The sequence below is a fragment of the Myotis daubentonii genome, chromosome 4 (genome assembly GCF_963259705.1).
Source record: "Myotis daubentonii chromosome 4, mMyoDau2.1, whole genome shotgun sequence".
NCBI classification, from domain to species: Eukaryota; Metazoa; Chordata; class Mammalia; order Chiroptera; family Vespertilionidae; genus Myotis; species Myotis daubentonii.
Window position 1 is genome coordinate 34,995,141 of NC_081843.1, and position 17,986 is coordinate 35,013,126.

Below are 17,986 nucleotides of genomic sequence, written 5' to 3' on the forward strand. Positions count from 1 at the left end.
CTTGAAAAATGGAAAATCAGTAAGACTATTAGGCGTCTTCATGGCCCTAACTCCATTTACCTCAGCTTGTGCTTCAAAAGCTGGGGCTCTTTTGCCATAGCAGTTTGCTCTGCACATTCAACAGGGAAAACCCATGGAACATTGAGAAAACCTCTAGTTTGGGAAGTAAGGATCAGCTTTCGAAAAGATGCCCTGGGCCTCTCAAATAAATAGCAGGTATCTCAAGAACCAGGATATTGGACACTGAAGCTACACGTGGGCACCACGGTTTAAAGTCCATTCCAAGAAGCTTCCCTGCAACAGTTAGATGGCAGGTGTGCCTACCTTCCTTATTCAAGGGTAAGTGGGGCAGGACAGGAGGCCCAGACCACTGCAGCCTACTGAGGACAGAGCACCCCCACTCTGAGATGGGCTGTGTGACCCCCATCAGTGAGAGACGGGAGTGGCAATGGTCAATTGGGGTGAAGATTTCTTAGCAAGACCCCCCCCCCCCACACACACACACAAAATAAAACCACCACTATTTGCATAGAGGAAGCCTAGGAACAAAGCTATCCTGGGGACTGAGGCTCAGTTTTCTGGTCCCAGAAGCCCTGTGCCCTGATCTCCTGGAATTAATACAGCACAGAAATATTTTTAAGCTGGCTTCCACCTTCCTCTTTCACCCCAAGGTGGTCTTCACACCTTTTCCTCCCTCCATAAAGTCTTTCCCATTCCTGAAGCCTTCACTTTCACTTGAAGGCAACCTCCCTCCCATACCCCAGGAAAAATAGAAGAATCACACACTCTGCCCTCAGCTTCCCTCCAGCCCCCCCAAACTCACTTTCCTAGTATGAGACCTTCTCTCCAACCTGCAAAGAGTTCCAGCCTCTGCACTCTAAAACAACTAACCCTTCCTTCGGGAACATACACCATCACCCTCCCTCTTTCCTTCCCTGCACTTCCCACTCACCCCACATCTTGGCATGCCCCAGGGAGCTGCTCCTGCTGAGGCAGGACAAGAAGGCACCTCCTGGGCTACCCCACAGGGCAGCCAGCCTGACCCCAGGTGTAGTCCCCAAGCTGCTGAACAGAAAGTGGCAGTCCTGAACCCCAACCCCCACCCCACACACAAACACACCAGTAGGCACCTGACTTGCCACAAATATCGCACTATAATTAGTTGTAATTGAAGCCCAAGGTAATTAATTACATAATTTTGAAGTGTTCAAGTTTAAGTCCGTTAAAATTACATCATGAAATTGGGGAATTAAAAAGGATTACCACCAAAAAAAGCAAATAGGGATGGAGAAAGAAACCCGAGGCTGACTCCATGCATATCTGAGTCACCCAATGCCCATGTACAGGGCAGTCACCCCACCTGCTTTTAATAAACCTGCGGGGCCCAGCTGTGCAGCCATGTGCACTGGCTGCCTCTGGAAGGGCCAGCACCAAGTGACACTGCCCTGCTGGATACTCAGCAACAAAAGGACCCTGAAGACCACTCATTCAGTGGTCCCTGCCCCTTCCACAGTGGCTTTCCCCAGCCTGTTTCCTCCACTGAGGCCTCCCCCACAGGTGGCCTGTCTAAACACCACTCTCCCAGCCCCATCTCTGCCACAGCCACTTCGATCCCAGGGGTCCTCCCAGAAATGCCAGGGCCAGAGCACCTCCCTTGCCATGACCCCCCAGCACTCGGTCTGACATCTTCTCTCCTGGCCGTCCCTCTCCATCACTTACTGGACTGTGAGTGCCACACCTTCCAAACCCATTCTTTATCATCCCTCCCTCCACATTCTGATCAGCCTTTCATACAGGGATTCTGAGGACTTTCTAAACACAAATCTGAGGACTGAACTGTCTCTCTTTAATTTAAAAAAGCAGTTATTTCTCAGGGCATTCAGAACCAGAAATGACTCCATGGGGCTTTGCACAGAGGCCCTGGGCACTGGCACTCTGTAATTGACCTGTTCCTTATTTACTTTCTGTCTCTCCTGCTAGAATGTAAGTTCCTTGTTGGCAGGGGTTTCCTGCTGCTCAGATCATTAGAACACTGTGCTAGAACTGTGCCTGGCCCAAAAGAGATGACCTAAGTCAACAGAGCAAGATGGCCCAGGCCCATTTTTCCCCATCCCTGCCCTGCCTTCTCTACAAAGACACCCCAGCCCTTATAAACTGATGCCTGGGATACTGTGTATCCTGCAGTTCTCTGACCAGTGGGCCAGGGACTTACTCACCTTGGTACCCCAGAGGCTTAAATAGGAACCAGTACAGTGATCAGGCACCATGGAGATATGATTGATGAATGAATGAATGAAGAATGAATGAATGAACAAACTGCTCCAGCAGTTTATAAAAAATGAGTTGCTCAAAAAACAAATAACTGCAAACAACTTCACTCAGATGTGCATTATTTCCCAGACCAGTGCACCTTTTTACAAATTTCTTCTCATTTATAACTTTATTACAAAACAAGCTGCATCATCACAAAAAAATCAGGCATGCAAAAACATCATCTGAATCCTAAAGTTCAAATTTTCCATGAGAATTCCTTGAGGAACATAAGCTAAGATCTAAGGCAGGGGTCCTCAAGCTACGGCCCGTGGGCCACCTGCAAATACAAATATTGTATTTGTTCCCATTTTGTTTTTTTACTTCAAAATAAGATGTGTGCAGTGTGCATAGGAATTTGTTCATAGTTGTTTTTTTTTTAAACTATAGTCCGGCCTTCCAACGGTCTGAGGGACAGTGAACTGGCCCCGTTTAAAAAGTTTGAGGACCCCTGATCTAAGGAGTGTCATCTGACCAGGCTTCTTCTCTCTGAACAGATGTCCACCCACAGACCCCTTAGAAAAAAGCCAGTCTCCTATGAACTCACCCAACTCTGCCTTCATGTGTGGCAGAGAACAAAACCCTGTGCTTCTAGGTGATGTGCAGACGTTTGAATCCAGTATCACTACAGTGGCTAAATTAACTAGACTCTCAGGTGCTGAGAGAGTAGAGATTTTGGCCACCAAGGGGTAAGTACAAATAGTATCTAACAGCAAATTGTTCCCCAGCACCAGCTTCAGGCCCAGTGTCTCAGAAAAAAGTCCTGGTTGGGACTCATGTTCCCCAGTCTGGTGCTCACAGCAGAACTGTCAGCTGGACAGTGCACAGCTGTTCCTCTGCCAGCTCCCAGGTCCCATAATCAGGCCTCTCTCCTGCCTACCATTTCCCCAAAACTCTTCCAACAAATTTGCTGTATGCACAGATGGGGAATGGAGGATAACAGTTGACATAATAAAGAGGACTGTTTCAGCCTTATACCCAAACTGCACCTCAACTATCAGATCAAGTTTGCTAATGGGAATACTCATGGCCTGGGGAAGGATAATCTGTCAGATAATCCTCTTTGGAGCTCTATGAGCTGACTCTGAAGTCTCAGGGCAGGGAGGCCTTAGAACATTTCTCAAATCCAGCAAGACCTCAATCAGACAATGTCCACCCACTGGTCAACCAGGGACCTTCACATCCACCTCATAGGCTTTACTTCCATCTTCAGCTGCTCAAATTGTGACTCACCCATTGCCAAGCTCATCGTCAGTGGCCCATGGACATGGGCCTCCTTCTGAATTCCCCCACAGCCTCAACCCAAGGACCTCACCATTTCAACTGAGAGTTGGTCTTGGGGCCCTGGCCAGATAGTTCTGTTGGTTAGAGAGTCATCCAGATAGACCAGCATTGTGGGTTCAATCCCCAGTAAGAGTACATATAAGAATCAAGGAATGAATGCATAAATAAGTGGAACAACAAAATCGATGTTTCTCTTTCTCTGTCTCTCTCTCTAAAATCAATTAAAAAAAAAAAAAAAAAGTTGAAAAGCCCTAGCTGGTTTGGCTCAGTGGACAGAGCATCGGCCTGCAGACTGAACGGTCCCAGGTTCAATTCCAGTCAAGGGCATATGCCCAAGTTGCAGGCTCAATCCCCAGTAGGGGGCGTGCAGGAGGCAGCCAATCAACGATTCTCTCTCATCATTGATGTTTCTATCTCTCTCTCCCTCTCCCTTCCTCTCTGAAATCAATAAAAATATTTTTTTTTAAAGTTGAAAAAAGAGTTGGTCCTGGGAACGGCAGGGTCGGCAGGAAAAGCAGACTGGAGAACAGGAGACCCAGGCATCCACCTTCTACTCACAGGCTTCTCACCAACAGCTGTATTGTATCTCTTTCCTGAGGCTATTGTGTGCATGACAGGAAAGAAATCAAGACCCAAAACTAACACAGACCGCTGTCAATATTCAGGAAATAATAGCTGTTAGTGTACACATTAAAAAACCCTTTTTTAAAAGAATCTGTCTTGTCACCAGCAGACATAAAACTTGCTACAATATGTGGAGTTCAATACTAATATACAGTGCTTTCCTTCTCTTCTCCTTTTACTAAAACATCATGCAGTGCTAGCTCCAGGGTTGGGAAAGTTAGACATCAAGGTGGGGTCCCCTCCCCACCTCAAACAATGCCAAACTCTCAAGCACCAAGCAAAATGCAAATAAATCCATCACCTGCTTCATACCCGGTTTCAGCTCATCTTCTGGATTTCAACACTAACCTCTCCACTGAGCTGCACCTCTCCTTTCCCCAGGGCTCAGCCCCTGAATGCCCAGCAGTCCCCCAAATCCCACATATGCTACAAGGAGCACACCCTCTGTGGCTCTTCCTCCTTCCTGTCCTATGGATGTCAGGCTCCACCGCCACCCATGCTGGAGGTGGGGCAGCGGCTCATCTCAGCTCCCCTCTCTCAGTCCCAGCAGCCCTGACTTCCCCAAATCCATGCAAATGATCATGCAGCCAGACAGTGACATCACCTCTACAAAAATATCCTAGGTACTTTCTTTGTAAATGAAGAAGCAGAGAAAGCACGCAGGCTATGAAGGCCACTGCTCTGAAACTGGCCCAGAGCCTCTGCCCAGACACATGCCAGAACCTCGGGCAGCTTCTGGGGGCTGAGTACACACGAGACAATTCTCTAGTGCTGACACCCAGGCCTTCATGTTCCTGCCTACTCACTTCCTCTTGCATCGGGTAGGTTCTGATCATTCCAATACACATTTTCTCTGTTAATATGGGGACGTCTCTTCCCATTTAGGCTATGAGCAGAGTCTGTCAAAGAATTGTACTGCCCAATTCTAGTTTTAGAAATGTGAATTTTTGGTTTTATGACCCACAAATACAATTATGTATATTTCAACCAATGTGTATGTCACCTTGTAAAGAAGGAATCAAAAAGAAATCTAGCCCCGGCCGGTGTGGCTCAGTGGTTGAGCATCAACCTGTGTATCCGGTCAATTCCCAGTCAGGGCACATGCCCAGGTTGCAGGCTCGATACCCAGCAGGGGGTGTGCAGGAAGCAGCCAATAAATGTTGATGTTTTTCATCGATGTTTCTATCTCTCTCATCCTCACTTCCTTTCACTTTAAAATCAATAAAAACATATAAACATTTTTTAAAAGAAATCTATGTTCTACCAATGTGTACCTATCAGTGGCTATCAAAACACAGCCATTTTAATACAACCTACCCACCTCTGATAATCCTAAAAAGAATCTATTTGCATTCCTTAGTTAACTAGCTGAATGAGTCCTAAATCAGAACAATGGGACTATCCCCTGAAACAAGGCCCATAGTTCTCATGCAGAACTTTTTGGGTACCAAGGGCAGGGTGAAACAGCAGGTGCATAACATAAGGTGGAGAGCAGGAGCTTATGTGGTTAAGGATGGCTGGAAGGTACGGGGTACAAATGGGAAGAAATAACCAAGAAGGAAGCCAGAGCTCAGAGGGGAAGTCTCAGAGACCACCAGCCACTCACCAACTATTCTGCTAGAAGGTCCTCACTCCAACATTTCCCCCAGGTACATATAAATCAGCTCAAGCTTTCCCTCCCCTCTGGGCACTTTCTTGACCCACCAACCCAGCCCTATCCCCCATTTTGATACCCTTCCTCTGCAGCCCTTCAATGTCTCAGGCACACAGCTCCAAGCACACAGCCATATTATCCCAGCTGCTCCATCCACCTCTGCCCATAGAAGGCTGCCATGCTACCCTGAATCGAGGTGCCTAGCACACAGGATCTCTCCAGCAGCACTGGTTTTAAAATGAAGGAAAGGAGTGGGTGAAATAAGGCTTGATACTCAGATGTGCACAGGGAGGAGGATGAATCTGGAATCCTCCTAAGTGGGGCAAGGTTTCGGTAAAGGTAGAGACAACTATCAGGAACTGTCTGCTGGCCTGAGGAATGTGTTCTCCATTCTGTGCTAAACTGAGCCTCTGTGGGTGTCTAAGGAGAGGAATGACATGATGAAATCAATGGTTTGGGAAGATTAATCTGGCAGCCACTTCTATAATGGATTGCAAACTGTATTGAATGGACAATTTTGAAACAAATAAAGCCTACACACTCAGCTCTTGCATGTTAGAAAGATTTGGCTCTCACATACAAGCAGCCCCCAAAACTAATCGTATACGCGCGTGCGCGCGCACACACACTCACACACACACACTCAATTTATTAAAGTATCAGCTCATTTTTAAATGACAGCATAATTATATACCAATACAGAGCAATGTAAAACATAGCAAACCATTTCTTAGTCCCCTGACAATGACAGTCAACCATAACTGGCAATATCCTTCCTCTTCCAATGCCACGTCTATGCTGCCAAGTTGGAATGCAGGGATGAGAAGTGGGTGGGGGAGACGAGAGATGACAGCATTCCCTCTAGGATGGCCAGCTCCAGATGGAACGTCCTGATTGCGTACCACTGCTCTCCAAGGTAAGTGCTCACCAGGCCCTAGCCACCTCACTGATCCTCTGTGCTTGCCTGTGACTGAGGCGTGTGATGGACTAAGTCATCTGGACAGGCACCTTGCAATAGCCTGAGCTTCTGCCTGGCTCCTAGGTCCCACTCGTGCCTACAAACCTGACCTCATCTTCCACTTGGCTGAATGATGTGACAGCATGCGGCATTATGTAAGCAAAGAGTTGAGGTACAGCTAAAATGAAGCAATTCCAATAAATTCATGTTTCTATACTGATTTACATGAATGCTCCTACACTCAGTTTTGTTTCATAATTGTACAATTTATAAGTTTTGCGGTGTGAACAGGAGAGGAAGACTTGATTTGCAAGTCTACTTATAATTTTTGTTGTAATTGTTATGCTGGTGACTCAAAATCTTTTCCCTTTAAAAGGTTTATGTTCTATGCGCAATTGCTATCTACATGCTCAGTGAGAGCAGAGAAGAACAATGTGAAACAAATAATTCACTGTACACAGACCTGCATGGATTCAAGTTCTAGGTCAACTACTGTGGTGAAAAACAGAAAATAAAGGACAGTTTCACCATTATCTGCCACACCTTTTAGAATGAAGCAAAAATGGTGATAGGAGCAAAAGACTGTTCCTATTTTCCGAGTAAGAAAGAAAGTTTTTTTCCAAATCTAATCAAAAATTAAATGTACAATTCCCTCCAGCAAGATTTTTATTTTTCATTTACATAGTATCTTTCTTCCAAGAATCTCAAAATAATGGAGCTCCACAAATATTTTTTTAAAAGTTACAACAACGGAGGGGACAGGCTTTGGCAGGGCAGGAGCTCAGAAGTGGGGCAAGAAATGGCAGGCAGTGGTGACAGCAGGCACTTGGGGCCGGCAGCATCCAGGCCAAGAGAGGTTCTATAGAGGCTCTTCTTTTACCAACAGCCCACCAGCCTTGCTTACGTTTGCAGCTTCAGGCTTTTCAAGACAGGGATTTACCTTTGGTGTCATTTGCTAGCTTTAATCAAATTATTTTTATTTAAATAGCAATTTCTCTCCAAAAAACAGAAAAGTGGCAATAAACCAAAGACCCTAACAAGTCCAAAATAACAACTGAACCAAGGTTCCTATAATGAATTCACATTCTTTTCAGTCTCTAACACATAAAATTATGTTAGAAAATAAAATATTAACAATTAGGGGGAAAGATCCAATGTAAGAAAGCCTGTCTTGCATTTAGGAGGAAATTGGGAAGAAGCTTTAGAGTTGATTTTTTTTTGTTGTTGTTTTTTGTTTTGTTTTTTTTACAGCTGGATGGACAGGATCTGAACATCTTACATTTAGCAAAAAGCTGTCAACACCCAAATAAAATTTTAATGGCATCCTATTTCTCTCAATTTCACAATATTCACTTAAGAACTAATTTGTCAATTTGTTTTTCCATTAACCAAACTCAAAACAACCATATATAACTTAAAAAAACATTAACACAACCAAATAGAAAACTGTCTTTAAGAAAACAGCTCCATGCTGATATACTCAGGGTAATGCTAATAAAGAACAAGCTTCAGAGTAAGCTCTGCTAATTTCCTCAGACATTAACTTCATAATTCAGAGTCAAAAGCATTCAGGATTTCAATTGTCAGTTAAGTCCCCCAGGTCATGAACAAGACCCAGTAGGCCTGTCCTGTCCTCTTGTGTTTTAAAAAGGTGCAGGGTCACTCTGTTGAAGAATCTAGTCAATTTTATGTGAATCTCATACCTGGCTATTTTTCCCTGTTGCTCCCATGTGGTAGGTAAATTCTTGGGAGGAACTCCCAACCTCATGCCTTTCCAGTCACCTGTCTGATGGTATTTCTGAGGAGGGAGAGGGGGTGTTCCTCTGAAGAAGAATCCACACCAATCATGTTTGAGGAACTTCCCAGGCTGTCCATGGCCAAGGCTCTAGTAAACAAAAATTCTGCTCTGGGCCTCCTGTAGTAAAGAAAGCCTTCAGATGCAAGTGAAGAAACTGACAACATGTATTGTGTGCACTGACATCATTCTATCGGAATTTAATTAAAGCAAGAATTAGAATTATTTTTATTATAGAGTTGTTTACATATCAAGAAAAGATTCTTGATGGGTTTTGCAATAAATTACATGTCTTCCAGAAAGAGTTATTCACCCTCATTGTTTTTTTAACTGTGTCATATTATGTAAATAGGATAGCACACCCACTCTTAAAAAATCTTTAAGTCACAGGCCAGGTACATTAACCCAGGTGCTTCAAAGCTGTTTCAGGCGTGGCACAAACGAGGGCAATGCCGCTGGTTTCTCCTCAATCCCAAGTAACTTCCTGCGGGGCCATTTCCTGCCCAGCCAAAACTACTCTCCTCTACCAACTTTCTCAGAAGACAGCTGAAAAACAGGACTGATTACAGCTCAGCAAACCCAAAAGTGTGGCAAAACCAAGAGCTTAATACAAGTCTTAGTCGTCCTCTTCAATAAAACCAATACCTAAACACCAACCAAAACTTGGTTCTTAAACATAAAGCAAAACCAAGGCTATTTGCTGGCCTTGAAAACTAGAATAGAAAAAATGACTTATACAATTCAGAGGGCTCCACCTTTATTACTGAAATGCCCCCTAACCATTTTGGGTTTTTTTTTTCCGGGGCAGGCTGCTATTTAAGCTTATATCTCTAAATGTAGAACTTTTAGGGAAAGTAGTTTTTGTCTGAATTCTAAATCATTATCAAGGTATAATAAATGTACCCAAATGCTCATGGCAATAAATGTTTATTAAATTAGAAATCACAAATGAATTCACAACCCTTTTGCTATAAAAGTTACATAATACAGATATTAAACCGCTTGTCTAATTATGCCATTAAAGTTTCTTTTTGCTCCATGACCTACACATGCAGGTCTCTCTCAGGTGTCCAGGTATCCAGTTCCTAAAATGCCCAGCATGACTGCAACATCCAGGGAAACAGTAGTGGGCAAAATGAGAAGTCATGAGGCTCCTCTTCAAATAGCTTCAACAAAACCAATGGCCTTCAGTAAAAAGTGTCTCTATGCTTTGCTATAATAACATTTAAACACAGGATTCCAAGAATTCCACCTGTTTCCAATTAGATAGCAGAATTGCTTGAGTGTTTAAACTACATTCACTTGCTACTTATACAAAACAATTCTTCCGGGTTTTTTTTGAACATTTTAAGTATGTTAAAATAAGATTAAGGGTCTGGTTTAAACAATCCGAGGCAGGGGAATTTCAATTGAAACCAAAACTATCTCTCTGCAGCCATAATGCAGAGCTGCAGCCATAATGCAGAGCTGCAGACAAAACAACAGGACAAGATATGTGAATGTCTATCTTTGACGATTACTTGTAAAAATCAGATCTTTCACAGGGAAAGCAATTATACTTTTAAAGTTATACATTAGTGTTTTTAAAATATATTTTTTTATTGATTTCAGAGAGGAATGGAGAGGGAGAAATAGAAACATCAATGATGAGAGTCATCTATCGGCTGCCTCCTGCACCCCCCGCCCCCCTATTGGGGATGGAGCCCAAAACCCAGACATATGCCCTGATTGGGAATCCAACCCTGACCTCCTGGTTCATAGGTCCAGGCTCAACCATTAAGCCACACCGGCTGGGCTATACATTAATTTTAAGTAGGTTTCAAGATAATCTCTAAAATTATGTATGATCCTATATGTTAGAATAACTCCTATAAAAACTTTAGTGTTACAGTCATCAGATACACTTGTCTTTTAAATATGTGAATTTACATGAGGCCAAATCTGTGAACTATATAATGGAAGCACAAGGAAGAATGTGGCCTAGCTCTGTAAGATTTTTTCACATATTGACTTTCTCTTTTTAAAAAAAGGGCAGTTTCCTCGAACAAATTTATTCTTCCTTCATTTCACTGTGAATGTTCCTTGGGCTTCATAAATGAGCTGAAATGAATATGGCTTTTTCTACTGTGAGCCTGTTTTCTCTCCTAAAACACAGCCTGTGAGCACAGCCTTAAGGAGTTTTGACTGTTGACTGCTGCTGGTATCCTGGGGGGCAGGGGGGGGGGGGGGCGGGGGTCCTTATAGGAACACAAACTATTATTTCTGCACAGCTCCCACATAAAACCTGGTGGGTTTGTTTTAATTGTACACAACTGAGGGGAGGACTTTTTCAACAGCCATTAAAGGTCTTGAGCGCAATCAGTTCACCAGACAGCATTTTTAAGGTTAGCTCAGTGGATTAGGAGAGAATAATTCCTAAGGGAATTGGCAATCTGTTCCCTTTCCCTTTCCAACTTTCTCATGTAGCTAACTAACTACTGGAAGGAGATGTGTAAAATTGGGGAAGCAGGTGAGAGAGAGGGTCTCTATGGACCCAAATGGTATGAGAAGTTGTTGTATAACTTCATCCCTTCGCTGACTTGCACCAAAACAAACAAAAAACCCATACACATAATTTCACACACACACAAAAAAATATTTAATCAACTAATAATGACCACTCCCCATACCCAAGCTCAAAGACACCAATATTAAAAGAACCAAGAAAATAAAGAATGCAGCAGCGTGGAAACCCTTGATTTGTTTACTCATTATTTCACAAAGGGTACTCGATGGGACACATATTTCAATCAAAATAATATACTTCTTACGGGAACAGTCCTGGATGACAGGTAACATATACACTTCCTTAACAGAGAAAACAAAATAAAAGCAACCAGAAAATGGACTTACAGAAAAACTGAAATTGCTTTCTTGTTTTAAAAAAAGAAGTAAATGTTTAAAGTTTACTTTTAGAGGTTCCTTAAAGAGGAACATCAGTCACCATATAGGAATAATGCCCCCAAGGAAAGCAAGTCACTGGCAGGCTCCATCCCAAAAGTTGTGCTAACAGACAGAGTTACATGAGCTTGTTTTAGAAAGTGTCCTCTTTTCAAGCATGTATTTAAAAGGCAAATTTATACAGTGGTGTTTTTCTTATTTTAAAAAAAAAAAAAAAGGCCTGGTTTTTACAAGTGTGGGATAGGATAAAAACTTGTCCAACTAGTCTTAGCAATGCCAGAGCACTGAAACTTCCATACCACAAGCTTTGGGGACTAAAAAGGAAACGAAATAGAGCTCAATCTTCAGAAATTCTCTTCCTGGGCACTCACTCTAAGTCCCAAGACAACTTCAAGATCGACTGAGCAGAGGGACAAGAACACAGCCCTGGCTCACTGGTTGTGGGAGAGGCCACAACTAAGTGCCTTATCTTGCAGGGACCCACTGAAGTCTCTAACCTGGATCTGGGTCTAGCTGAGACCAGCCTCTTCACCCTCAGGTATCAATACCACAACTCACACTGGGCTCTGCAGGCAACCTGATCTCAATGGAAGGGGTTCTGGAAAGATGAGAAGAATCTGAAACTAATGAATTCTCTCTTCTCAAACTGCAGTCTCATTGGGTCACTTACTGTCTGTGGGAATAGAGATGACACTAAACTAGATATCAACTCAAAAGGCCTCTTCAGGGCCCAGAGAAAGAACCAGTTGAGCCTTATACTCTGAACTTTGGCAGTCCATAGTCAGTCAACTGAAGTTTTTCAAACATGTGAAGAAGCGGCAATAGGAAATCATCCAAGGCCAAATCAGATCTACCATCAAAAGCCAATTTGGTGCTCAGGAAAGAGAAAGATGCTTTTTTAAATTCAAGATCAACATCTAATGGTTCATTCACATAAACTGACAGGGAAACTTTCAATCGAATCCTAGAGTTACACAGTGAAGTGTCCTCATGATATCCTGAACAAGTAGCTAATCACTGGGGGGGAGAGTGGGTGACCTCAAAGACTTCATAAGATCTAATAACGCCCTAGAAGCCAAATGCATTGCCCAGACAGTTTTTCCAGGATGCTTAAAAAAGAATGTCACATTCAAGAAGACAAGAAAAAAAGAAAGAAAGAAAGAAAATTAAGGCTTGTCTCTTAAAACTCCACAACGGGTTTTACAGTAAGCACAGGAATTAAATTATGGTAAAAAGGGAGCTATTTTTACTAAAACAGGGTAGACCAATTTATCAAAAATGCCATTTGGCTGTGTTCATTACATTCAGGAATTTAATTTACACAATAGACACTTTGGAGTAATCTATTTTAGTCAATAAATACTCAAACTCCTTTAAGTTTTAATCTTATCGGAAATACATATTTCACATAGTCTTCTTCCCAGTTAAGCGAGACATTTGAAGAAATTTCATAACGACGATGAGTCTGCGTTACCAAGTTCTTACGTAGGCAAGGGCAAAAACAAGCAAATACAATTAAAGTTGTCAGACTCCATTTATATATGTTTTAATCCAATCTGCTTCATTTCATATAAGCCTGCATCTGGATTTCATTTGCTTTCCTCCTAAAAGTATTGTAGGTCACAATCACCAGTCCTCCGGGTTAGGAAAGTTCGGCCAAGTTTACCTTCACACACACCTTACAGTCGGGAGCAGTAGCTGGCCCTCGGGGACGCTGAGGGACCCCCGGAGCGCCAGGGCGCCCCGGGCTCTTTTAAGCCGCAGGGGGTCCCCAGCGCTCCCGGAGCTTCTGGCCCACACGCCGCTCACCTTCAACTTGGCTCCCGCTACGCACAACATCCACCTGGCAGAGTCCCGAGGCTGTCCAGGCGCGGCGAGCGTGGAGCTGGCAGGTTCGGGGCGGACCCCGAGGGCGCGCCGCTCCTCTGGGTGGGAGGTGGACCGCAAGAACGCACCCCCTGGGCACGGCGGCAGCCTTGGCGCCGGATGGGGAGCCCCGGCGCGATCACCACCCGGCGCCCCGGGCTCGGCGCGCGGACCACGGCCCCGCACGCCACAGTTCGGCGGGCGCCCGGGGGCTCTGCTTTCGAGAACCCAACCCGAGAAGGCATTTCGGAGCCGACCCGGGGCGCGCTCCATCGCACCCCCGGACCCAGCTGGGAAGGCAGGGCCCGGGAAGAGAGGGCCAGAGGGGAGTGGGAGGGTTACTAGGGGCCGCGGGAAGCCCAGGGCGCCGGCGAGGGCCGCCGGGACGGGACAGGCAGCGGGGAGGCGGCGCCCCCCGCCCAGGAAGACGGCGCGCGGGGACTCAGCGCGGGGCCTGCGCTTGGAGAAAGTTGCAGCCCCCGCACGCGCCCGCACAGCCGACCGCTGAGCGCTCCCGGGCGCCCTAACACCGAGGCTCCGCGCGCGGGGCGACCCCGCCACCCCTCGCAAGTTTCCTCAAAGCGCCCCCGGCCGGGTCCCGGCCGCGGAGGAGCCGGCGGCGCCACTGGGATAGGCACACAAAAGAGCGGGGCGCTGCGGGGTCTGCGGGGGCCCCGGGGCTCCCGCCCGGACGTAAACAAACCCCGGGGTCCGCGTTAGGAGCCCGACACCAAATGCGGGAGCCGCGGCGCGGCCCCGCCCGCTGACAGCTGGGGGCAGCGGCCGAAGCCCGCGCCGACCGGGCCGGGGAACTCGGACGCCCGCCCGCCCGGCCACCAGCCCGCCTGGCCGGAGCCGGGCCGCGCCGCCGCCGGTGGCCGCTCTGACCCTCCCCCGAGCCGGCGGCACCACAGCGCCACCAGCCCAGCTCCGTCGCGCCGGCGGCAGTGGCGGCGGCGGCTCCTCCTGGAGAGGCAAGGCGCTTCACCCCCCACAGCAACTCCCCACAAACTTTCCCCAGGAATACGGCGGGCCGGGGGCGCGGGGCGCGCGGCCAGGCGCCACCGACCGGCCGCAGCCCCCTCCCGGCGCGGCGCAGCGCCGCCGCCGCCGCCCGCTCCCCGCTCGCGCGCGTACCCCGCGGACCGCCGGGGCCGCCCCCTCCCCGGTCCCGCGGCGGCAGCGGCAGTGGCGGCGGCGCAGGGCCGGGGGGGCGCCCGGGGTGGGGGCCGACCCCGGGGGCAGCGGTGGCGGCGGCGGCTCCCGGCGCCATCTTGGGCTGATCGATGAATTGAACAAAGAGGATCAATTTCTGATCAAGCGAGTTATCAATGGGGGCCGGGGAGAGAGAGGGACTTGTCCCCGACTCGGCCCGGCTTTCCCCGGCACCCCCTCCTCCCCGCCGCCGCGGCCCCCCGGCGACCCGGCAGCCCGGGGCCCCGGGGGAGGCCGCGACCGCCCGCAGCCCCCACCCCGGGGCGAGAGGCCGAGCGCGGAGAAGCCTGACCTGCAGCTGCTGTAAATCAAAGCGCTTCCAATATTGAAACATCGATCCCACATTGGCCGCCATCTTGAGACATATTGAGACGGAGTGAGAGGCTGATAGAGAGGGGGCTGGAGTTCAGGAGCCGCCAGGAGGCAGCAGGCGGGCGGCGCCAAAACCCGGCCTGGAGCGGGCCGCCGCCGCCTCCACCGAGGACGCGGACTCCTCCTCACGGCGCCGCCGCAGCCATGGCGAGCCCGAGCCGGAGCCGGAGTCGGAGCCCGAGGGCGCGGCGGCCGCCGCCGGGCCTGGCGCGTGCGGTCCCTGCCCCCTCCCCCCATGCCAGCCCCGGGCCCGCGACCCCCGCCCCTCCCGGGCCCCCAGCCCCAGCGGGCGCGGGCGCCGGCCCGGCCCCGCCCCGAGGGGGCGCTGGAGGGCAGCGCGAAGGGTACTCCGGGCCCGGGCTGGGTCCCCGAGCCGGGCTCACCTGGGGCGTGGGTGGGGGGTCGCGGTTGCTGGCCCAGCGCCGCCCCTTCAGTGTCTTAGGTTGGGGGGGTGCGGCCGCGCAACGGCGATCGCGGAAACAGCGCCGCTTTCGCTCGCCGTCCTGCGGGGTGCAGAGCCGCCGCGACCACCTGCCCGGGCCCCCACTCGGCGCCGCCACGGCGGCTGGCCGGTGCGGGGCGCGCTGGCCGCACACCCACTCCCTGCACCCCGGCCGACTCAGAGACAGCCCGCCCGGGACAGCGTTTCATGGTGGGGGGAGTAGATTTAAGGGAAACCACCCCTGACCCTCACGTAGCCGCACAAACTAATGCCCCCGCACAGGGTCTGCACGGTCCCCGCGCCGCACATCTCCGCACCGCAGCCGGTGGCCCGCGGCCCGGGCGGCCCCTGTTCGCCGGCGCTGCGCCAGCTGGGCCGCGGCAGGAAAAGTCTCGGAGCACAGCCCCGCGTTCCCCCCGCACCCTGCGGCGGAACAGCCCTGGAAACTTCCTGTCGTTCAGACACCTCGGTTTTCACTCCTTTGGGTGCAGAAACTTGGAAAGTGTGGGAGCACTTATAACAGAAAGCATGGTCCTTAATTCACACAAATGCTCACATTTAAACCAAAAAGTCGATTCTCTTGATTTTTTTTTCTTCGCAGAAACCTGGCAAAAAAAAAAGCACACGTTTTATGTTCGTCATCTTTAATTGATTATATACACGTGTTAGTTTTAGAGTTTCAGTCGGAAGACTGTACTTTTACTCTTCCGCACTTCATTTAACGTGGTTTTTAAAAAAAAAATCGCCGAACTCCTTAATCTTGAGATTTATATGTAAATGAAATGTGTGTGGATACACGTAGGTGAGATATAATTGCTGCTCAGCTGAGTGCGAGGGTCTGGCGCTGACCACCGAGTGCTGAGCGTGTTTGCATGAGGGGACGGGAATGCAAGTGCCCGGGACTTGGAGAACACACGAGCCCCCGGGCCTCGCACTGCTGACCGAGCGCTCCAGTTGAGTCCACGCGCGATTCCCGAGGTCGGGGGGGGGGGTTCTCTCGGCGTCTCCATCGCGTTTTTGACCAGCAGAAGGGGCAGGAATCAGGTGTGCGAGAGAGCGCCGGGGCCGCCAAGGGGTTGGGCCGGGGGGGGTGGGGGGGGCTTCGGACTCAGATGCCACGACGCCGCGCGGAGCAGGGCACCCCGGACCTCCGACACCCAGGGCCGCCTGGGTGTAGTGCGCCCCAGCCGCGCACGGTCCGCCGGCGGCCGCGCCGCAGCTCCGACAGCGCCGCCCAGTAGAGGGCAGCGGCGCCCTGACACTCGAGTCCTCGGGTCCCCGCGCACGTGCCCACCCGCGCGCCTGGCCACGCCCTGTCTCAGAGTCAGGCCTCTGGCGGGAAATGGCATTGCCACCTCTGGCGATTCCTGTCCCGACGGAATGCCCTATCTGACCATTCCTCCCCTGTTCCACACTAACGGGTGCGCATGCCCTCCCCTCCCGTTTGTGCGGTGGCAGGCAAAGGAGACCTCGGGATTGCCCTCCAGATGACTCAACAAATAAAATGTGCAGGGACTTACACACACACACACACACACACACACACACACACACACACACACACTCCCTGGAGAAGGCTCAAGGAAGGATCAGGGAAATTGTTTTGATTTGGTGCAGATGTTCTCAATCTAATTATCGTGTCAATCCCCTGGGTTTGAACCAAAAAAAGTGAAATATATATGACCTGTGTAATACTCCAGAAGTACATCAGGTTGGAATTCAGGGTTCCGAATAATCCACTGCAATATTTTAGAAATACATTTGATGAGTATTAAATACCCTTGTTACATTTCTGGTTATATTTACATTATTTGCATGCTAACTTGACTTAGAAAAATAGTACATTGAATGGCCCAGAGGTCAAGCTTTATTTACATAAAATTTAATTTCTTCTATCAAAGTTTTGAGTTGTACAAGGCTTCTTGCTCTCTACGGGGGTGGGGCGGGAGTGGGGGGACAGTTTCTAATAACTTTGCCAACACCTTAAAAGGCTACCACTTTAAAATGGCATCAAGATAAACCACTGATCAAAAATTATCTTAACTCAGTGAAATAATCAACAGGGACCTAAAAAATTTTTTAAAGTACATTTTATTTTTCTTGAGTACAGACAGAATAGGAACAAATTATATCTGTTTTTAGAGGCTTTTTCGTTTCCAGATCAACTTTCATTCTCACCATTGTGGAAAATCAGGAGGACCCACTGCCATCCAAGTATAGTGGGTCTACAAAGCTTTTTACTGTATAAAATATTCAGGAAATGGCAAGATTTTAGAACCTAGATCTCCATTAACACCTACAAAGACAATAGAATAATTGCTATAATCGCCCAGAACACAGTGTGAGAAAGAGGCAGGCTAACAAGATAACTGGCCCAGTACCAAGAAGCACCTTGATCCAAATTGAGGTTAGAATTAAGCACAAGAAAAACAGTCCAGAGGCATTCTTTTCACTTTTTATGCTCAGGCACTCCCTGTAGGGATAGAAAATTCCCAGTTCTCAAGTATATGACTAACTTCCTCAAAT

General features: G+C 48.4%; 1 protein-coding gene across 12 annotated transcripts in view; it reads right to left on the reverse strand.

Annotated features, from left to right (window-relative positions):
* CUX1 (cut like homeobox 1) overlaps positions 1–15,225 on the reverse strand; it is a 371,745-nt gene extending 356,520 nt beyond the window's left edge. For 7 of the 12 annotated variants that reach the window (XM_059693540.1, XM_059693536.1, XM_059693532.1 and 4 more), the window contains exon 1: positions 13,375–13,873. In XM_059693540.1, the coding sequence (XP_059549523.1) occupies positions 13,375–13,704 (330 nt within the window). In that variant the 5' untranslated portion in view covers positions 13,705–13,873. Of the gene's footprint in view, positions 1–13,374; positions 13,874–14,938 lie in introns of those variants that run through there. The other 5 variants (XM_059693542.1, XM_059693541.1, XM_059693543.1 and 2 more) reach the window with 4 other exon arrangements.
* Between the last annotated feature and the right edge of the window lie 2,761 nt (positions 15,226–17,986).